Here is a 23,019-nt window from a genome sequence, read left to right as displayed (position 1 = left end):
TCTCTCTCTCTCTCTCTCCTCTGTTCCCCTCCTCTCTTCCCACTCTCTCCCTGCTCACCCCATTCTCCACTCTGCTTCTCCCTTCTGCCAGACAACTACTGCTATCCTTGCTTGTACAAGCGGTCTTAGGAGATGACTCAGAAAACCAATGGGAGCAATTGTGGTATCCAGCCCCCTCCATCCATGACTGATCTAGTTCTGGCCAACGACATTTTGTGGGGCAATGCCAGAGGAGACAACTCATTCCTACAATTCTACTATGTTAAGTGGAACTGGATGTGAAGACAAAGTGCTGGAACTCAGCAGCCACCTTGGGGCCATGAGGACCTTAAGGAGACCCAAGTTGTTGCTGACTCTCTAGGCCGTTTGCTCACCTCGAAGCAGCCATTTCTAGACTCTTTGTTAGTGAGGTAACTAAGACTTCGCCCTTGAGACCAGTTTTAGCTCATTCCTCCTCCCCCCACTCCCACCCTCCGTGTGACTAACTAGCATGTCCCAGGCTGGCTTGTGTGGCCGAGACAGCATGGTCTTACTTTGGAGAATAATTGCAGACGAGATACACGGCGTTCTCCCAGATGTCTCCCCAGACGCTCATGCTCCGACAGGTGTGCACAGCACAGCCAATCTTGTTGGTGGTGGCCCAAACCATCTGAAATGACAGCACCATGTTGTAGCTCAGTGCCCCCCGGGGCAACCCGCCTGGGAGTCTGTAGGTCTTTTTTTTAAAAAACGAGCTATATGCACACAACTGTGAAAAGCCTCAGCAGCGTAAAACTGTCACAGACGTTTCCAGAGCCTACCCCAAGTCTCTCCTCCGTGTGGGACCCGACCAGTGTGCTCTGAGACAAAGGCCTCGTGTGCTCACATTTTCAAACACAGTCCCCGGGGCTGGGGCATGGGCTGAGTAGAATTCAGCTCCACATTACCTGTGTGTAGTGGGTGCACATGGCTCCTGAGCAGCGCTCGGGGCACCATGGGTTGCACTCGTGGGGGTACGGGTAGGTGTAATCCTTCACCTCGTCATACCACGACTGCACGTGGAACCCAGGAGAGCGGTACCTGTACGGACAGAAGTGGCAGTGGGTCACAGATCAGGCCAGGCTCCCAGTGTCATGCCAGCACCTGCCTGAAACACCCCATTTTGGGTGGCCTCCAAGCCTCCGAGAGCGTGCATGCGTGCATGTGTATGTAGGAGACGTTGACTTCTGTCGCCTAAATTATGTATCCATTTTCACGCACAACAGGAGAAATACAAGCAACTCAAGAAGCCAAGGCCACCTTGATTCAAGATGTGAATGCTCGCAGGATTGGGGAGGGTGGCAGGCCTGTCATCTCAGCCATTCCGGAAGGTTAACGCAGGGGGATGTCAAGTTCAAAGCCAGCCTGGGCTGCAGAGTGAATTCACTAGACAACTGTGTGAGAACTTGACTCAAGACAAAAAGTGAAAAGAGGGGTGGGTGAGGCTGGGCAGTGATATTTACACGTAGGGGGCGCCCCATACAGACACACACAACCACACACACACCACATACACACACACACACATACACACACACACACAACCACACACACACCACATACACACACACACCACATACACACACACACACACAACAGAGGAGAGAGAAGGAGTGAGGGTGACAGAGAATCAATCAGGGCCAAGAGAGGGAGAGAAAGAGTGAGAGAGGGCAAGAGAGAGACAGAGAGAGACAGAGACACAGAGACAGAGAGACACAGAGAGAATCAATCAGTGCCAAGAGAGAAAGAGAGAGGAGAGAGACTCAATCGGGTCAAGGACAAGTAGAAGGACTTTGCAAGAAGACAGAGGGATGAAGGACAGACATATATTACAGACATTAAGTGGATGAGGAGTGACACACAGCTCTGACACTGTGGTAGGACCATTGATCTGCAGCCATTGCCCCAGGATAGCCTTGAACTCACAATTCCCTTGCCTCCCCATCCTGAGTGCTGGGGTCCCAGGTTCGAGCCACTATGCACTCACTGTCCTATTTTGTTTCAGTCAGGAAGAAAAACAAGAACTTGTCAGTGCACCCACGGCAAGAGTAAACGGGGCGGTTTGTAGAGAATGTTTCAGGCTAAGCGACCCTTCGTGACAGCATTGTGGCCAGCCAGGCAGTTTGAGGTCTTGTAACAATTACCAGCTGGGACCAGCACCAACAACTGTGGTCAGCAAGTCCTGGGACATAGCCTCCCACCCTGGTCAGCCCCTCAGAGGCATGTGCCATCAGGAGCTGGGGCAGAAAGGGGCCTGCCTGTCACTCCTAGGATACTGTACACATACCAGCATGCCTTAGGGGAGAATCCTACCCATCAAAGTGGGGACAGTCTAAGCCTCTGACCTGATCCCTGTCCCAGCACCCCCGGAGGGTGACCAGAGGACTTCAGAATAGAACCAAGCACCAAACCAAAGCCACAGGGACAGAAAGGCTGCACGTGGGTCTGTTAAGACATCTTCACACAAGGAATGCTATGCTTGCTACACGCCACTATGCTAGAAGGAAGGGGACCAATAGAAGGAAAAGGGGAGCCAGCAGGGGCCAGGGTAGGGTGCAGTCTAGGCTGTAGCTGGAATTTTGTAAAACCTGGTGCTTAGCCAAGCAGTAGGCTTGAAATGAGGAGCTATGCCTGTCAAGGCTGCAGATTGCCCCATTAGGTGGTTTGTCTGTCTGTTTGTTTGTTTGTCTGTTGTGCTGGGTATAGAACCCAGAGCCTCCCATCTATCAGGCATGTACCCTACCACCTAACACCTTGATGACACACAAGAATGACGAGCCCTCTGGGGCCACAGCCAGCTCACCCTTAAACATGAGAATGCTGCAGCCCCAGGTCAGGTGCCGCCGCTCTTACCTGCCCCAGTGCACAGCCAGGTTCTGCCCGATGGACACGAGAAGGCTGGCGGGCCCATGCTCCCACAGGCACCTCTGTGCCCACGCGGCTGCCGACCTCTCCAGCTCCTCATCCCAGGTCTGTAGGGGAGAGAGACAGCAGCAGACCGTCAGGAGGACGAAGCAGAAAGCCCAGCCCCAGGACTGTCAGAGCGCAGACTGTAACTCTCACCTGTGAGGAGCCCCGGTGAGGGCACAACTGGGTGGTTGAGGGATTGTCAAATGACAGCAGTCAGACACCCAGAGGCCACGTGAGAGCCTGGTCACTCACAGGCTGCGCTTACAGGCCAAGAGTACCCACAGCCCCAGGGCGAGCCTTGGATACACCCAAGTCTCTCCCCCGCCCTCCTGCATCATTCCTGGATAGTGCTCTCTTATTTCATTTTATAGAATAGAGAGCCGAGGCTTTGAGACGCCAGGCCAGAGGCCCAGAGTCTCATACCCAGATAGTCTAGAACCAGCTCTGGAAAATCTACTGAGGTAGAGGTTCTAGGCCAGGGGCAAGGAGTGGCCCTGTGGTGTGTATCAGTTTTATCCTTCCCCCAACCCTCATCTCAATTCTGGAAAGCTAAGGGGGACATTTCCATGCTGGAACTCAGGGACAATGGCCATTTCACCTGACTACCCCAAACAGCTTGTAGCAAGAACTCAGGAGAACTGGCCTCTCTGGCAAAGGCCAGGCATGACAAAGCAGCTTAAAAGAGGGGACCACCCAGGTACCTACCCAAGAACTCTGCCATGAGATTTTATATTATGGTTATGCTAACCATCCCCCTAAAAGAGAAGCACATACCCACTCCACAGGCTGAGGTCTTAGAAAGGTGCACACGTTTCCAGAGGGAAAAGATACAGGCTTATACCGTGCTCCCCCAAAGCAGCCTTACTTGGGCCCGCATAGCTGGCCACTCATTCTAGACCCTTGAGACCATGAAGGACCCATTAGTCCAGTCTGGAAGAGGGTTGTACTGGCTGGTTTTGTGTATCAACTTGGCACAAGCTGGAGTTATCACAGAGAAAGTAGCCTCTCCCTTGAGGAAATGCCTCCATGAGATCTAGCATTTTCTCAATTAGTGATCAAGGGTGGGGCAGCCCTCGGTGGGTGGTGCCATCCCTGGGCTGGTGGTCTTGAGCTCTATAAGAAAGCAAGCTGAGGGGTTGGGGGTTTAGCTCAGTGGTAGAGCGCTTGCCTAGGAAGCGCAAGGCCCTGGGTTCGGTCCCCAGCTCCGAAAAAAAGAACCAAAAAAAAAAAAAGAAAAAAGAAAAAAGAAAGCAAGCTGAGCAAGCCAGGGGAAGCAAGCCAGTAAGTAACATCCCTCCATGGCCTCTGCATCAGCTCCTGCTTCCTGACCTGCTTGAGTTCCAGTCCTGACTTCGTTTGGTGATGAACAGCAGTGTGGAAGTGTAAGCTGAATAAACCCTTTCCTCCCCAACTTGCTTCTGGTCATGAGGTTTGTGTAGGAATAGAAACCCTGATTAAGACAAAAGTCAATGGCTGCTTGGGGGAGGAGGTAGCCCTGTGACCTGGGGGACAGAGACAGAAACAGGACTGGACAGGGAGAGAAGCCAGGCCTTGGCTTCACTGAGGGAGAGAGAAAAGAGAGACTAGAAGAGAGCGAAGGGGTGAGGTGGGCGCCTGCGGGCAAGGTGCTTGCATTTTAGTTGGAAGAGGGCTGTAGCTGAGTCTTCAGTGTTCATCGCAGTTGGCAGATGCTTGCCTGGCATGCACACAACCCTGGGCTGCATACACTGGGCCCAGTGGAGGACGGACAACTGTAGTCCTAGCACTTGGGAGATGGAGCAGAAGAACAGAAGTTCGAGGCCATCGTTGACTGCATATCGAGTTTGAAGCCAGCCTCAGCTGCCAGAAAGGGGGCCAGGCACATCAGTAACCCCAACACTTACGAGGTTGGATGCAGATGGGTGAGAAGTTGAGTCAATCCCAGCTACATAGTGAGTTTGGGGATGGCCAGGACCTCTCAAAAAAATCCTAAGATCACTATACCCGCCCTTGGCCCGCCATCACCCTGGTGAGATGCTCACCATGTACTCCATGTTGGAGGCAGGGGGATACACCTGACCTCGCAGCTTGTTGTGCAGCATGAGGATTTCCTGACGGTCTGACATGGGGATGGCCCTGCGCACGCGTGAGTGTGGCTCTGTGTGCTGGTACTTGCTGAGCAGCCTCTCCAGGCTCATGGTGTTGGGAAGGAAAAAGGCCTGTACTCCGCAGACCAGCAGAGCCAGCCCCACCGGGACCATATTGTTCAGAAGACAGCTCATGGCTCCACGCCTGCAGCCACGACTAAGGGGACAGGGCACTCCTGAAGTAGGGCTGGGCACTGGAAGGTTCTGGAAGGAAAAGAGGAAGTAGGACACAGCAAATTAGAACCAGGTCAGGCATGCCCAATGCCACCTCATCAGAACAGGGAGGGCTCCGTCCCAGTAGCCAAAGTTGCCCCCTGGTCTTTGCTCACACAGATATGCCAGGAATGTGAGTATCAGGTGGGCTTGGGAGTGCCGGGGGCAAGGTGGACAGAGGTAGGGAGGGGATGGAAGAGAGTTCTAGAGAGCTACTTGCTGACCCAGGAGACAGAGCAGAGCCAGAATTTCTCTATGACCCAGAAGTATGATCCTATAGTTCCCATTCTATAAATGGGACAGCTCAGGTTAAGGTATCTGACCAACAGGAGCTGAGGAGAGAGGGGTGTTCTTAGGGTTCCAGCAGTGTTCACTGTCTGTTTCACAGCACTCTCTGGAAGGGCTTCCATTTTGACTTGAGAATACCAACACACCCGATTCAAGGACAGGGACACCCCAAAGCCAGACAGTCCAGTCCGGCTCTGAGGTTCTTGCATGCTATTCTGCCTTCTGGGCAGGATGCTCGGAGGCAGGTCAAGCGGTGATTCTGTCTGTAGATGAGGACTCACTAATGAAGCCTCTGGGAGGCTCAGCCAGGTCACGCCCCTGGAAACCCTCCAGGGTCCCAACCAAGCCCAAAGGCACGACATAGAGAGGCGGGCCCAGCTGCTCTCTAGTTTGCCAGAATCAAACCATGCCCTGCCCCAAGGAACGAGGCCTCAGCGGGCAGAGCCCGGGAGACCGTGGAATGCCCGAGGTGTGCAATGGCCCCAGCTAGAAAGCGCACCAAGAATGCAGACCATCCAGAGTGCCTGAGCTCTCTCGGGTCAGTCACACCGCCATCTGTGCACATCCCAAGCTGCAGAGTCAGGTCAAAGTGACACGCCAACACATGTCACTGCCTCTCCACCCTGGGATCGTGGCCATGCCCCATCTGGGTTTCTCCGTGCTTGGCTAGCATGAAAGGCAGGAGCCAGAGCATTAACGGTCATGTGACCTTACTACGACCAACCAGATGAAAACCCAGGCCTAACTAAAACAGAATCCGAGTGCAGTTGGGAAGAGAAACGATGAATCCATTGGTGGCGGGAAATGGGGTAGAGAATCATACAGCAGGTATGGAGACAATAAATATGTCATGGCGATAAATTATAAAAACTGGTAGGAGACGGTGTTAATGATACTGCATGTATGTTTACTATGTAGGGCTAGGGACACAGCTCAGCAGTGGGCCACCGGCCGCCTTCCTTTCCCAGAGCTGGAAAAACATAGACAGAGACAACACACACATACAAACACACACAGAGTCATACACACACATAGATACACACACATACACAAGTACACATATACACACATACACACATGCACACATACAACATGCACACAGATATACACACACAGATATATGTATACACAAACATTCAGACATATATGCACACAGAGACACAAATATACACATATACACACATATACACATAAACACACATACTTTTATACACACCTATGTACAGATCCAGTACACGTCATACTATGAATAAATAAATTTTAAGCTATCATGACCCAGATACAAGCAGAGGGACACTATGGGAAGACACAGGGAGATGATGCCACCGGCAAGCCTGGGGAGACCTCCAGAGGAGCCAGCCTCACCCACAGCTCCATCTCTGGCTCCTGGTCTCTGGCACTGTGGCTGCCGTGTGAAATGTGGGGCCAGACCACAGCACAGCAACTCCCCACCAGGCAATACAGGAGTGAGGAGAGGGTGGGGGGTGGGAATCTAGGTGTTCCCGGGCTGTAGCATGTTGAGGCACAAGAGGGAGGGAGAAAGACTGGAGTCTATGGCACCCAGTGCTTGCTGTCAAAGGAACAAGCCACAAGCTGGGGCATGGCTCACAGGGACATGTCCAGAACCCCAGCTCATGGAGACCATTCACCATCCCCTATCCGAACTGCTGTATCAAAACTAGAGTCAGGGCCAGATGTGCTACCCCTTCCCTATATTCCAAGGCTGAGACCAGAAGATCACAAGGCCAAGGCCAGCCTGGAAAATATGGTAAATGAAAGATCAGCTTACACAACTTGACAAGATCTTGTGACAAAATAAAAGAAAAATTAGGGGACTGAAGGATGCCTCATTTGCTGCTCTTGCCGAGGACTCGGGTTAGATTCCAGAGTCTATACAGTGACTTACATTTCTATCTGTAACTCCAGCTCAGGGGATCTGATGCCCTCTTCTGACCTCCATGGTCACCAGGCGTGCACATGGTGCACAGACATATACAAAGGCAATAACGCTCATGTACATAAATTTTCGGGTTTCGAAAATTTTAATAACCATCCCAAAGGGCTGGGATGCGTGGACCAAGCTCGCTCGCTCAGTACAGTGCCTGCGTGTCTGCCTTTCCTTTAAATGGTGTGTGATATGCACTTGCCATGGAGTGCACTCGGGGTCAGAGGACAACTTGTCCGAGTCAGTGTGGGTCCCAGGGATCAAATGTAGGTCATCTGGCTTGGTGGCAACTCCCTTCACCCACTCACTAAGTCATCTCACTGCCCCAAGGACCTTTTGTGAAGGAGCAGTACACGCTGTTCTGGTTGCCTATGTTTTAGCAATGGCTGAGCTGATCCTGACAGAGAGTCAGTCTGGGGGGGGGGGGCGGCTTTCTAGAAGGAGCCCTACCCTTTTCTAGTCTCCATTACCCAGAAGTATGATCCCATGGTTCCCCATTCTATAGATGGGACAGCTAGAGTTAAGGTAGCTGCCCAACATTGGACAACTAGCGACAGGAAATGGCTCGAGAGGGTGTTCTTAGGGCTAGAGGGTGTTCACCCTGTGGCTTCCATTTTGACGCCTTCCAACGCACCCGACTCAGGGACAGGGACAGTCAGGCAACCATTGTCTGACTCTGAGGTTCTGTCCTCCTATCCTGCTTCCCAGGAAGGATGCTGGGAAGCTGGTCAAGCAGTGACTCTGTAGATGAGGACCCCCTAATATGTCTCCAGGAAGACAAATGGATACTTAACCAGGACACACCCCTCTTCGGAAAACGCATGCGCAGTTTCTCCCTGTGCTGTGTCCTTGACACTCTTGTGTGGGCTGCCCTCTCCAGCTACAGCCTGTGCTCACAGTAGGGGCCTGGGTGCCCGCTTCCCCAATCTCTGGAATGAAGTCCACACTTCCTGGGCTCTTCTCTTCCACCTGATTCTGCTTGGCCTTGCCAAATTCTATACCCTTTTTCTTTTCCGTGTATGGTATGCATGTGCAAATATGCATGTCCCCACGGTGCGCATGCATGTGGAAGCCAGATGTCTTCCTCAATCACTCTGCACCTTATATACTGAGGGAGAGTTTCTCGCCATTTCATCTAGCCTAGGTAGCCAGCTTACCCCAGCGATCTTGGCTCTGTCTCCTGTGTGCCTGAATTACAGACGGCCACCACAAGCACTCGGGTTTCACAAAGGTTCTAGTGATCTGAAACCTGGCTCTGACACTTGTGCAGGAATCTGTTTACACCCTGAGTCATCCCTCTGACCCTCAACATGCTTTCTAGAGAAGCCTCCCCCTACCAACCTCCTGACCCTCCATCACTCAACCAACTTGGACTATCCCCATGGGGGCTGCAGGGCCACACAGCCGAGAGGAGCTCTGAAAGGTTTCCTTCTCTTTTGCTGGAGTGACAAAACAGAATCCAAGTGTCAGGAGCCACCTAGGAAGGGCTAAGGCTAGCAGATGGCCTTCCTGGAGGTGGCTCAGTTTGGTTTTTGCATGGCCTAAGATGAGGGGGTTCTGAGAGGCAAGGCCCAAGAGTTCACCCCAGGATTGCTTCTTGTGCTGATATGTCTTTCCTGTCACTATTACGTAGCCTCGAGATTCCTGAGCTTCAGCCCACCCTGTTGAGCAGACCCCTGCAGATCAACATGAAGATGAAGTTTCATGAATTAATGATTTTATAGAATTCCTGACTTGATTCAAATAATCTTAGGAAGAAAAAAAGTTAAGAAATGGTTTGAGTTGCTTTGCTAGAAAGATGTAATAAAGTTAGAATCAAGAATAGAATGTGCCCACTCCTCAGAATAGTAAGTAAAGTCTACATAATAGAAATACAATGAGCTTTCATAATCACACTAAAAAGAGAAATGGGCTTGGGACAAATTTGTGTTCAAGAAAAAACATTCTTGTCTAAGGATAAAGCCATAGGTGTGAACTATGGTAGGGCAAGGCCACCTGACACTGTTGCTTTGAACTCCTAACAAGCTTAGAGAATGAAACACTGCTTCAAACTTAACTATCAACATCTGTCTGGAGCTCCCTGTTTGTAACATTTTATCTATGAGGTAATTTTCTAAAGAACTTTTGTCTAAAATGGTATAAAAAGGCCAGGGAAAAGAAAGTTGTTAGTTTGGGGACTCTTCCCATCTATCCATCCATCCATCCATCCATCCATCCATCCATCCATCCACTCACCAAATGTATATGTCTAATGTCTGTCTATGTGTAGGTGAGAAGGCTGGCCAAAATGCGTGTCTGAGTGTGTGTGTGTGTGTGTGTGTGTGTGTGTGTGCATGTGTGTGTGTGTGTGTGTGTGTGTGTGTGTGTGTGTGTATGTACCTGTGTGAATGAGTTTCATTTTTTCCCTTTTCTTTCCTCTCTGGTTCAAAAAGAGTTAATGAGCTTAGCCACCGAGGGGCTCCTGGCTCGCCAGAGAAGGGAGAGCTGGTAATAAATCTAAATCCTTTACCTAATCCCCTAGTGCTATACAGTAAGAGTTAATTATCAGAAACCAGAGGCATTTAGCCTTAGAATAACAAAGACTTTAAGAAAGGTAAATATTACCATTGCTGCCTCCCAGACCTGGAAACCCTCTAGATGCCGGAAGGTCACCGGCTCACCAGCACCCAGGAGACGCCAGCCAGCTAAAGCATGCAGTTCCCACAAGGACAAGCCAAGAGGGGCTACAGGAAGCGTGGACAATGCTCTTGAATCCCAGGGTCAATGGTGAGACTCAGATTTTGCAATCAACTCTGCTGGAGTTGCCTACATTGCTAGGGCTGTGGCATGCACTGAGACATGATTGTGGACAGAAGAGTCTGTAGCCCCATTTTACAGCACACAAAACTGAGTCTTGTACACGTTAACAGGCTTGGGGGTCTGGGCAGTCAGTCGGAGGGTGAGCTTTTTGAAGACTAGAGGGCTCAACAGTTTCCATCACTTTAGCCTTCCAGCGACCCTCCCAGCGCCGGATGGTACTCGATGCCATTTAGAGGTCTAGAAGCAGACTTGTTGAAAAGCTAGCAAAGTTTCTGGTCCAGAAATAAGGACGCAACAGAGAAGACTGCTGCATCATGTAGCCCAGCTGCTCTGTGTTGGGGGAAGCCTGCCAAAAAGATGTCAGGGCTAAGACACCAGCTGCTGGCCCGGCCTCCGCACACGCTGTTCCTGCGGCCCAGCCCCTGACTCCAGAGTGCCCGCTGCCAAACCTGCCAGTGAACCTCTGCTCACCATGGACTCCCCTTCCTGGAAAGCCTTATGGGAATTAATCACTCTGCAGAGCTGTCAGCCCACTCACCCCTGAGTCCCAGAGTCCGTCTGACACATCTCTGTTCGATAAATATTTATGGAATGAGCGAGGAGGGGCAAGCCTCCTCCATTCTGTATCGGCAGAGCCATATAAGGGCTGTGGTCCATGGGGGCCTCTCTGATGGCTGCATCCCAGGCTTCCAGGGAAACGGAACCTGGGTCTGACCCCTCGACATTGCCCCTTGACATCTGAGTAGCCTCAGACAAATGCATTCAGCCTCTCTGCATGTGGGGCAGGGGGTGCTCTAAGCCCCACAGTTTTGAGGGAGGGAGGTAATAAGTTGGTCCCAAGGGAAAACGCACTTCAACAGGATTTCACAGACTGGAACTGGGGCTTGGGACTCAGCTCGTTGGTGGAGTGTCTAGCATGCACAAAGCCCTCCCTTCTACGCCCAGCACTTTGAGATGCACTTGGGAGGTGGAAGCAGGAGGATCAGAAGTTCAGAGCTATCCTCAGCTACATAGTGAACTTGAGGCTAGCCTGAGCTACCTGAGACCCAATCTCAAACAAACGAGCAAAAGATAGGAGCTGGGACCAAGGGCAAGGAACTGATAGGACAGTCCTTCCTGCAGCTCTTAGTTCAAAGCCTGTTAAGCATCTGGAACTTGAGTGAAAGGAGCCCCAGGACACTTGACTCAGTGGCCTTTTAGCCTGGGCCTCTTGGCTTTCTGGGGAAAGAGGACCCTAAGATGTCAGGCGGGAAGGTCCATGCTAGCCCTCTGACTGGGAACCACCCAGACAACTGTGCCTGGAGATGAAGATCATCTTCCTTGGGGGCTCCCTTTCCTCTGTGTCACAGACCTGTCTGTCTGGGAGCTGCCCCCAGCACTGGGTCTGGTCATTATGCTCCTCGCCTGCTCTCGGCTCACAATGGGCTTCCTTATATGTTGGAACCTGGACGATCGACACCCAAGCGTACAGCCCGTTCTCTATTGCTCACCCTTTCCCCTGGCATGCACGTCCCACTGTGGCCAATTCCAAGCCACCAACCCATGTGAAGCCACCAAAGACAGTGTCTGTAGGAAAAACCACTGCAATTGCCCCCTGGCCGTCAGCCACCTCAAGGCACAGACAGAGTGAGAAGCAGTTTGAAAGCACTTACACAGCCTTAGGACTCGGCTGCCTTTTGTTAAAACGTGACTTCCTTTCTTCAAGTTTACATGATTAAGCCTCCTCAGAGATTCTGCTTCCCGGTTTGGGACCTATTAGAAAATTGAGCTATCATCCTGGCATACCAAAGCTAATGAGTCCATTTCCCCAGTGATGACTTGGCCAAGGTGTGAGAAGTGGGGATGGCCCAGCAGTGTCCTGGTCCCTTCATTCCTGGAATCTCATGTGTCATCAGCTGCACAATAGATGAGTTCACTCGTGTTATTAGACCCATTTCACAGATGAGGAAATAGAGGACAATAAACGAAGAGAGTAAACAGCCTGGTCACTGTCACAGAGAAGGCCTGAGGGGCAGGGACAATTTACTCCTTACGCTCCAGTCTCCCATCTGTCCACTTTAGCCAGGCAGCAACTCTGTTCCACTGCCCCATATCAATGAGATGCCACAGCTCAGAGGCCTGCTCACTGGACAACCACTGACCCCCACACAGCCAAGGGCTTTCCCAGCTCTCTCCGCCTCAAATCTAACAAGGGAGAGCTAAAGTAAGCTGAGTAAGAAGCCAAGGACAGATCAGAGTCATACCCACAAACCACCCAGAAATCCTGGGAATGAAGTGTGGCTGGGAGGAGGGACATCCCCCACCCCACCCCCAAGTAGATCTCAGTGATCCAGGCTGGGCAGAGAACGTCCCGTTACAGACACCCGGGTGAGCAGCAGACAGCAGGCGGTGGCGTCTCCCCTCCTAGCTGGATCCTGTCTGCTTTTTGACAGGAGCAGGGTCAGACTCAAGGGAGGTGAGAGGCTGGCTCTGTCCCTGCTGGCCACCCCACCACTTAAGCTCCCCACACCTAGGTGCTGGCCAGCAGTGCCCTCTGCCTTACAGGATCATGTGTCCTCTCTGCCTCCAGCAAGAGACACGGTCCTTAGAACCTCATGGAACAATTTCAGATGCTTAACAAAATATAAGAACTCTTTGGTGTTAGCCTGGTGCTTTACCATTAAGTAATATCTTCTTTTCACTTTTTATTTTGAACCGGGGTCTCACTAAGATGCCTGGGCTGTCCTTGAACTTGGGATCTTCCCATTCCAGTCTTTCCAGGAGACGGGGATCAAAGGCCTAAAATACTAAGCTGGGCAGAAATAATACTCAGTCAACAAACATTCAAACCACTTCGTGCTAAAACCAAACATGTTCCATGCAAGTCAAGGAAAAAAAAAAAAAAGAGGCCAAATGAAGTGCCTGGATAAGAAATTAATGTTTTCTTAGAAATAACCCATGCGCAACTCCTAGGCCTGACTTTGTTCTGCTGATTTGGGGAGGTTTCCATGGCAACAATTCACATCAAACTCTGGATAAGGAAGTGACTGGTATTGCCGTCATAAGCAGTGTAGGAACATGTCAGAGTCAGGCCTGGGTTCAAATCCCATCCTCTAAGGAAAGGTACAGGCTACCCACAGGGTCATTACGTACGTCTCCACAACTCCTTCAGGGACATGACAGGGTGGGGCCAGAACAGGTGTAAGGACCACCGGGTTCGTTGCCTATCTGGCCAGTACCTCGTTCCCTCTTCCTTCTGAATGAATTTGGAATCCCAGTTGACCTTCGCTCTGAGAAACGGGGGCAACCGGAACTAGCTGCACAGCCCCAGTACACTGCCCATAGGAAGGCTCAGTATGCCAGGGCTGGGAACTGGATGTGGAGTCTCCTCTGTAGGGCTCCACAGAGAAGAAAGTCCTGAGATCCTACCCATGAAGGGAGTCAACACTGGTGCTGGGAGCTAGGCTCGAAAAGGCTCCTGTACAAGCAGAGCCATGACCCCTGTGGTCGGGAAGGATGAAGGACGAGAGTGTGGAGGGGATCCCATCTGCGTGAAGTCAAGTTATAGGCAGCCAGGGCCAGGTAGCCAGGGGGTTTGAAGGCAACTATAAGGAGCCCTGCTTTCCGTCCAGCGCAGAGTGGATCTTCTGCAGGAAGTAAGTGCTGGGCGAGGTCTGGTTTAACTTTTAAAGTCTGCCCATGGGCAGCAGGCCGGCAGAATCTCACCTTTGCGTGTGGCCCAAAGCCAGCCAGACTCCGAGGATTAAACACACACAGTTCCTTCATGAGAGGTTTAAACCTGGCCTGCACCTTTAGAGGTCTGGAAACGGTTACCCTGAGGGTGGGGCGTCAGGAGGGCCTGAGGGACCTCTCTGTAGGCTGTCTGGGCTCGGTAGCCTCAGCTGGGAGGAGATTTACCTGACAGCGGGTGAGTGATGCTCTCTCCTCTCTTAGACGTTGAGCTTCAGTGAAAACTAGGTTTATTTTAAGTTGGAAATGTCTCAGACTGTTTGAAAGATGAATTACAAGAGGCATGAATGACTGCTCCGGAACCTCACAGCACCCAGGAATCACACCCATTCAAGGTTAGCCTCTAGAGAGTCTCTAAGCTTAGACTGGCTCCAACAGCCCTGCAAAGTCGACAAAAAGGAAAGAATCCAGATAAGGGCCAGCCGGGGAGCGTGGAACCCAGACAGGGCCGGGTTCATCCCCAAGCTGGCAGGGCACTTTGTCCCACACTGCCAAGGCCCTGATGAAAATATCTCTTGGTGCTAGCCAGGCTGCCAAGGTCCTGGAAATAAATAGTGTGTTCAGCCATGGAGGAGGACAGCTAGGGTGTGTGTGTGTAGCTGTGTGTGTGTGAGAGAGAGGGGGGCGGTAGGGAGCTATGTGTGTATGAGAGAGAGAAAGTAGGGGGGAGCTGTGTGTGTTTGTGTTTGTGTGTGTGTGTGCGTGCATGTGTATGTGTGTTTGTGTGTGTGTGTGTGCGTGCATGTGTATGTGTATGTGTGTGTGTGTGTATGAGAGAGAGAGAGAGAGAGAGTATTTGGGGGGAGCTGTGTGTGTGTGTGCGTGTGTGTGTGTGTGTGTGTGAGAGAGAGGTGGAGAGAGATGTAGGATGTGTGTGTGTCTATGTATCAGTATATAGTGTGCATATATGTGTGTGTCTGTGTGTGTGATGTATGATATATATGTGTGTCTGTGTGTGTCTGTGTATCAGTGTGTATGTGATGTGTGTATATATGTGTGTGTGTGATGTATGATATGTATGTGTGTCTGTGTGTGTGATTGTATGTCAGTGTACATGTGGTGTGTGTATGTATGTGTGTCTATGTGTGTGTGATATATGATATGTATGTGTGTGTATGTGTGTAGTGTGTATGTGGTGTGTGTATGTCTGTGTGTCTGTGTATGCGTACATGAGTCTCTGTGTGTCCCTGGGTCTCTTTGTGTGTCTCTGTGTGTGTGCCTCTGTGTGTCTCTGTGTGTGTCAGTGTGTATATCTCTGTTTGTGTGTGTGAGTCTCTCTGTGTGCCTGAGTCTGTGTGTGTCCGTGTGTCTATGTGTGTATCTATGTGTCCGTGTCTCTGTGTGTCTCTGTGTATCCCTGAGTCTCTTTGTGTGTCTGTTTGTGTGTGTGTGTGTCTGTTTGTGTGTGTATGTTTGTATAAGTCTCTGTGTGTGCCTGATTCTCTTTGTGTCTTTGTGTGTGTCTCTGTGTATGTGTGTCTGTATCTCTGTGTGTGTGTGATTCTCTGTGTGTGCCTGAGTCTCTTTGGGTATGTGTGTGTGTGTGTGTGTGTGTGTGTGTGTTTCTGTCTGTGTCTGTGTGTATCTGTCTCTGTGTGTGTATCTATGTCTGTCTGTCTGTCTCTCTCTCTCTGTCTCTCTCCCTCTCTCTGTCCATGCTCTTCCGGAGTCATATAGTTTATTTATTTATTTACATTTTTAAAATGGTTTCTCACTGGCCTGAGACTTGCAGATTCAGCTAGGCTTGCAGGACAACAAGCCACAGTGCTGGAACCACAGACGCATGCCACCACACCCAGCATCTTGACGTGGGCTCTAGGGATTGGTCTTGGCTCACTGGGCTTGTACAACAAGCACTCTGTCACCTGAGCTGTCTCCACAGCCCTACAACTGGAGCGGCTCATGGTTGGTGCAGGGCTGGCTTCAGAGCAGGTGAGTAGATGCACCAGTAAGGTCCCTGGTACTCAGAGGCACTACACGTGCTCCAGAAGGATCCCTAGATCTTTGTGACACTCACCAGGGTCCCAGAGTATCTGGAACCAGCCCTGTGCAGAGTGCCACCAGGTGCAGCGTGCCTCCTAAGAAAGGTTTTGGTTTTGGCTTATGGGTTGCTCCTACACCAGTGCTCCCACATGTCGTACAGCTAAGGGGAACCCTGGCCCCAAACACCCTGCTCCTTGGCTCCGGGTTACAGGGATAGTTCAGCCACCAAGCTCCTCCAGAGGCAGGAGGATTGACGGATTCGAGGCCAGCCTTGGCTACAGAGCAATACCTATTTAGAAGAGGAGAACAGGTTGGCAGCTGCACTTCCTGGTTCAGATGGCGCCTGGTCACTTGTGTTTCTGTTGAAGCCACAGGGGTTGCTGCTAGTCTGGGGACCACACCTAGAGTATCCCTGCTCTAAAGGGCCTGCCTGCCATCTCCTCACTCCACACCTTAGGTTTGGTTGTAGTTTTTATTTGCTTGGGGCAGGATCTCGCTTAGCCCAAGTGAGCCTTGACCTCATCGTGTGATTGAAGATGGCCTTGAATTCCCAATGCTCCTGCCTCGGTCTCTAGCACTGGGATTAGGAGCGTGTGCCACCATGCCCTGTTTATGAGGAGCTGGGAATGGAACCCAGGGCCCCATGCACAGGAGACAAATGCCCTTTCAGCTGAGCCACCTTCCCCTGCTTTAACTCAGTTTCTCCCAGACCTCAACACATCCAGAGCTTAGTCCTTACCTCCTGCCTCTACCAGCACGGACGTCATATTTCATACAGAAGGGATTGCTTTGACTATTTCAAGACATTTATATTTTCAAGTCATTTTATTCCTGCCCCTCATGAAGACTCTGATAGCGTGCTATGAAGAGCCATTGGAAGTAAAATCAGAGCAAACGTAAGTGGTCAGAGGTCAGAGGTCAGTCACAGAGGGCTTGCTCTGTGTTGGCAAAGGAAGTCAGGACCTGCCTGGTGTGAGGCTCCAGTGACTAAACAGGGTTTACTACCCTGAAAGTGCAAGGCTCTAGAAAACCCCATAAGTAGTATTCAGATCCCCAGGGTCCCCCAGGGTCCCCTCACTCTGACAACACAAGAAGCAAACGCCTCCATCTCCTTCAGGGCCTGCTCCTGGATAGCAGTTGCTTAGTGGTGCAAACCATGACAGCGAGATAGACCTCGCCACCCTGGGCTGACCCTTCACCCTGGCCATTCCCACTCCAGGCCTGTGGAGCCATGTGGAGCTCTGCCTGGTGCAGTCCTCAGCTCCCTCAGTCACTTTTCCTTCTTTTTTCTTTTTTAAGCTGAAACACGGTCTCTTTGGTCTGGTGTCCTGGGCCCAGTCCATGAAGGGTCAGAAGTCACCAACTTGGTGCTAGCTCCCAGTCCTTGAGAGCAAGTGAGATCCTTTCTGCCGAAAGGATCTGGGGACGGGGCTAGCTCTGGGATCTCTGATCTACAAACAAAATGGAGGCACGGTTGCCTTTTGTTCTGGGATGTTGTCATGCAGCCTCAAACATGACATGTTCCAGAACCTGGATTGAAAATGTGGGCTTTCATAGTTTGTGAGAATTTTTTTTTCATGACGGGCCAAAAGTTGCAAAATCACTCATTAGTCAACCCCTCCCCCCACACACCCCGATTTTGTGGCTTTTTCCTAAGCTGACACAGCACTGGAGGCCAGGCAAACCTCCTTCTGGCTGGATCATCATGTCCTCATGGCCTGGCAAAAGTGGGGGAGGGCTGCCCGAAAGTACCACATATGCAAGCTGGGGGTCGGAGACAGAGCAGGGCTCCCCCAAGGCAATGTCTCAGACATGATTCTCAGTGGGTTTCTCTGACTCAGGACAAGACGTCAGCCGTGCCACAAAACTCCAGGCAATAGTGTCTGTCTGTCCCCACCACGAAAGAGCTCCCTGCCAGCTGGGTAAGAGCAGCCTGGCTGATTCGACCTCACAGCCTCCTTGCCGTTCTACATCCAATGACTGTGTGACCTGCTATCCCCCCTGTACTCAAACGTACAGAGCCACACACACACACAATTGGGGCAGGATCTCACATAGCCCAAGCCTGGACCTCATCTCACAGTTAAGGATGACCTTGAATTCCTGATCCTCCTGCCTCCGTCTTTAGCACTAGGATTGGGGGTTGGGGGGTGTTCCGTACTGTAACGCACTGGGTAGTACAATTAATCCCTGGCTGGTTCATTGTCCCAAATGGCAAATGTGACTGTCACAGCAGAGTGTGTCACAAGGCTTGTCTCATGACGTAAGGGTGCTCTTAGCATCTCCAGGTGCCCGGTCCCAGGTTGGGGTTGGCGGGATGTAGGGCAAGATGTCTGTAGGAGTATGCAAAGGAAAAATGTGTTCTACAGAGAGTGGGGGTACGCACCTCAGAGGTACAGCGCCTGCCTAGAACCCCCAGTGACGAGCTGGGGCGTGGCTCGGTAGTGGCAGTGCACTGGCCTTGCACACACAATGCCTTGTTTCATCCCCAGCACAAAAAATGAGGCAGACATGGTGGTGGTAGTACAACTATAATCCAAGAAATTATAAGACGCGGAGGCCAGCGTGGGCTACAGCGTGAGTTCCAGGCCAGCCAGGGCAACACAGTGAGACCCTGTCTCAAGACAAGAAAGAAAAGCCCATAATAAAACTACCCCTTTGCAGGGGCTGGGGATTTAGCTCAGTGGTAGAGCGCTTGCCTAGCAAGCACAAGGCCCTGGGTTTGGTCCCCAGCTCTGAAAAAAAGAAAAAAGAAAAAAACCCGCCCCTTTGCATACGCAAACAAACAAACACTAAAAGCATGTGTGTTGGTGCATGGCTTTAATCTCAGAACTCTGGGAAGCAGAGGCAGGCGATCTGAGTTCGAGACCAGGCTAGTCTACAGAGCAAGTTCCAGGCCAGCCAAGGCTACACAGGGAGACCTTGTCTCAAAACAAAAAGCAAACAAACAAAAAAAAAAAACAGTAAAAATATTCCGATATGGGATACCAAATGCATGGACCTTGCGAAAGCCCAGGTACAAAGACCCCATGCTGCAGGACTCCATCTGTGAGAAATGTTCAGAGTCACCTGAGATCTGAGGGGAGCAGCGGCAAGTGCTGGGCTCGAAGGGTCATAGCTGCTCACACAGGATGACCTCGAGCGTTCTGGAACTAGATGGTTGCGTTGGCCATACAACACTGCCGATAGACGCAATGGCCCTCAACGGCGCACTTTACAGTGCTGATGTTAGGAGGGTTGAGGAGATGTCTCGGCAAGCAGTTATGGAAGAGCATTTGCTGTTCTTGCAGAGGACCTAAGTTCGGTTCCCAGGGCCTCCATGGAGTGATTCACAACCACCTGTAACTCCAGTTCCCAGGCAGGATCTGACACCTGTCCTTCCTCCTTGGGCAGCAGAATTCCATGTACAGACCCACAGACAGACGAACACAGACCCATAAAATAACTAACTAAATATTTTTTTAAAGTAGTACATTTTGGGGCAGTGGGATGACTCCGTGGGTAGAGGCGCTTGCCGCCAAACCTGAGAACCTGAATCCAGTCACTTCCTTAGAGCCACAACGGTAGAAGGAAAGACAGACTCCGTGAGGTGTCCTCTGACTTCTACACACACACCCTGACATGTGCATGCCCACACACGTGCACTCGAATACCCACACACATAAACGCGTGCATTCATGCCTGCGCACGCATGCACTCATGCACGCACTCGATAAATAGTGACTTTTAAATTTAAAAATACATTTTATGTGTACTGTGTTTTCTACTTTTTCAAGGAAAGACAAAACAGAACAATATGACTAAATGCCCTGGACTTAGGACCCCCCTCAAGTGGCTGCCCTTGTCTGTTCTGTTACTTGTAGGGTATTCTGTTGGGGATACCATGAGGTGCCCCTTGTCCCCTAGCTAGAAGGACATCTCTATGAAATGAAATGACAGCGTCTGCTCCCATCCTGAAGAGCCATCAAACTATCAACCCCCTTTGACTGACGTTGGCTCTGCACATCTGGAACTCATCAAAGGCAGTGAGTTAAGAAAAAAAAATTTTTTTTAAAGATTCTAGCTCCCAGAGTAGCAGACACAGAGGCACCTCCCCTACTCACAAATTATACTGGTGACGGAGAAGAGCCTCAAGCCAGCTCCCTCAAGGCCAAGGTCAGCACCAGGGTCCTGCCTGCAGACACTCCAGTGTAGTTCATGCAAGAAGGATGCCATGTGGGGGTTTGGAAGGGGCCTCATGATCCTCTTCCTCCATCCCGGGTCCTCCCTCTGCAGATCAACCCCGCCCCTCTGCGGCACACACAGCTGCCAGGCTCTGGTAGCCTCGCTGACCCAGGTCACCTGGCAAAGGCTTTCAGTATACCAATGAACCGAGTCCTGGTGAAGAACCCTGTCAGTACAGCCCCTTCTTGCCCTACACCACCCCCACCCCCACCCCACCCAGAGCCAGGCACCTGGAGGTGCTAAGAGCATCCTTACGTCACGACAAGCCTTGTGACACACTCTGCTGTGACGGTCACATTGGTCATCTGGTGCGGCACCTTCCTCTGAACCTACAGTGGGGCCCAGCCAGGGGCCCAGCTGTTTCGTGTCCTGCACATATGTGCACTTTGAGCATCAGTGCGTGGAGCATGCTGGCTCACAGGGCAGTCGAGAGATTGCTAGGGGCAGCCCTGGACAGAGCTGGCTATAAGATGTTCCAGAGAAGTGTCAGGTACCAACCTTACTGTCACTGTCACTGCCGTTCTGTGTGAATCAATGCCTCCCTCCTCATTCCTCCTCTCTGGGAGCCTTGGCCAGATATTTGACCTGGACCCCTTAGATAAAACCCTTCCTGTGAAGGTCAGGTTGAAGGCAGAGGCAGCAGTGGACAGATAGCTATCTTTAAAAAGGCAGGACCTACAGGTTGTGGGAGTGAGAGTCCAGAACCAGGCCCACCTGGTAACATCACAAGCCATTCTCCACTTCCAGCCCAGATTCAGGGCTCTGAGCTAGTACTGACCCAGGTCCTCAGGCACAGCTCCTAGGGCAGGCAATATAGCCCACACATGCTATTCCTCCTGGGGACTGTGGCAGATGCAGGATGCCCGATGCACATTATACATCCCTCCGTCAGTTTGGGGCAGGCGGCCTGGTCCAGCCTTGTTTGCAGGGCTGTCTGACTCCAGACCTGATGTGTGGCGTGTGGGATCATCTGGAGAAGGCAGGCCTACCCTACTTCACCAGGGCAAGGAGCCCAGGGCTAAGAGTGGACATTTCCAACCCTCACTTGGCTCCAGGAGAGCCAGGCATCCAGACAGCCTCTCACACAGGCTTAGTCACCCTAGCAACTCACCTTTCCCTGGAAAGATGGCCAGTTCAAATTGCACTGCACCAACAGGCATCTGGCGCTGAGTCTGTATCCCAAAGGAACTGGCCTTGGTTTTCCTTGTCTGGGGCCAATACTCCCGACAGGAGGACTTATTCAAGATGCCCACTCTAGCGAAGGACCCGTAATATGTTCCCTAAACCAGTCTCTAGATAGTTGCCTGTAATCCTGACCCTCGGGAAATTGAGACAGAAGGATTCCTGGGAGTTAGAGGTTAGACTGTGCTATATCTGGGCACCTCCGTGTGAGGCAGAGGTGAGCTCCAGACCTGTCTCTGCTGCTACAGCTCACTTTACCTCTCTGACCCTATGCACTCCTCTCTGAAAAACCGGAAGGAGACCTCCTCACCAGAAGCCTGTTGCCTACAAAACTTAAAAGGGGCGTGGCTCTGTCATTTGGGACCAAAGGCACCTACCTACCCACTGTGATCGCCTAGACCCTACCCGCATGGGGTGAAACACCCCTCTAACGCAACCATGCCATCAGCAAGCCAGTTATCCACGCCCACTAACAACACACTACCGCCCCAAATGGTGGCAAATTGCACTGGGTGGGCAAAAGCGCGCGCGACTCGGTGAAGCGCGCTTCACTGCGTGCAGCCAGGCTGGGGATCCCACCTCAGACTCGGCTTCCTAACTGTGAGTCCGTCCGGGACAAAAGGCTTCGTTCGTAGCTGAACCTCAGTTTCTTCATCTGAAAAGAACTTTGCAAGTAGGGGCTAGGCAGAACGGCGGCACATAGCCCTGAAGCACCGCGTCTGCCTTACTCGGGGCAAGAGCGTCGAAAAAGGACAGAAAGAGGAGACAGCGCTGCTGAAGCAGTGGAGTGGCTAAGAGTTCGAGAACAACCGAGGCTACGCGATGAGGCCTGTTCTCCTACAGACAAAAGAGCAGCGGGACCAAGTCCCTCTCACCTGCGCGGAACTCTGGCCTCAACCTGGGCAGCGCTGGGCAAGCAAACTTCGGCTCTGGGACCCTGCGGATGCTGGCCGCTGCGAGTGGGTCCCGGACTTGCGCGCGGCCCCTAGTAGCCTCTTGGAGCATCCTGAGCCACGCCCCCAAGTCCACAGTCAGCGCTGATTGGGCTGCGAGGCGCCGGCACCGCCCCTCCCCGCCCTGCTGTTTTCGGGCGGGAGGAGGCTCTGAGGACCACGATGCGCAAGGAGCGCGCGGCCCCTAGCCGTGACCATAAAAGTAGTTTTCATTGAGTGCTTTCTGCGCGCAACGATCTGGGCACTCTCGGACAGGCCGTGGCACGCAGACCCCACCCGGTTCTACTACTCAAGTGAAGGACGGGACAACAGACCACCGGGCAGCGCGTGCTGATCCCGGGTGTGCGTATTTCTCCACCATGACCGGTTCCCAGACTAGGAGGATCTGGGGGTTCCCAGCAATCCAGGGAGGAGGCAATGTCCCACTTCTGTGGAGAGGTTATCCCGCCTCCTCAAGAACCCCAGGGCGAGGTTCCAGTAAGCTTAGTACCATATGCCCCAGGGCATTTGGTGCCTACCTGGAGCAAATATCCGGAGGTTAGAATCCAGGAAATTACTTTAGGTAAGGTTGACGCCCAAACACTGAAAGGTGGGTGAGGGAATGGGCCAGAAGAGACACCCCCAGAACACTCAGTCACATAAAGCAGGG

General features: G+C 51.8%; 1 protein-coding gene across 2 annotated transcripts in view; it reads right to left on the bottom strand.

The window, feature by feature from the left end:
- The window catches only part of Crispld2 (cysteine-rich secretory protein LCCL domain containing 2), a 58,336-nt gene extending 35,886 nt beyond the window's left edge, over positions 1-22,450 (bottom strand). Inside the window, exons 1-5 of one of the 2 annotated variants that reach the window (XM_006255708.5) lie at positions 22,293-22,450; positions 4,950-5,258; positions 2,872-2,990; positions 927-1,059; positions 534-649 (exon numbers count right to left, since the gene is read on the bottom strand). In XM_006255708.5, the coding sequence (XP_006255770.1) occupies positions 534-649; positions 927-1,059; positions 2,872-2,990; positions 4,950-5,189 (608 nt within the window). In that variant the 5' untranslated portion in view covers positions 5,190-5,258; positions 22,293-22,450. Of the gene's footprint in view, positions 1-533; positions 650-926; positions 1,060-2,871; positions 2,991-4,949; positions 5,259-22,292 lie in introns of those variants that run through there. The other variant, NM_138518.2, reaches the window with a different exon arrangement.
- Positions 22,451-23,019: the final 569 nt, after the last annotated feature.

The sequence above is a fragment of the Rattus norvegicus genome, chromosome 19 (genome assembly GCF_036323735.1).
Source record: "Rattus norvegicus strain BN/NHsdMcwi chromosome 19, GRCr8, whole genome shotgun sequence".
Taxonomy (NCBI): Eukaryota; Metazoa; Chordata; class Mammalia; order Rodentia; family Muridae; genus Rattus; species Rattus norvegicus.
This window is presented reverse-complemented; position numbering and strand designations above follow the sequence as displayed.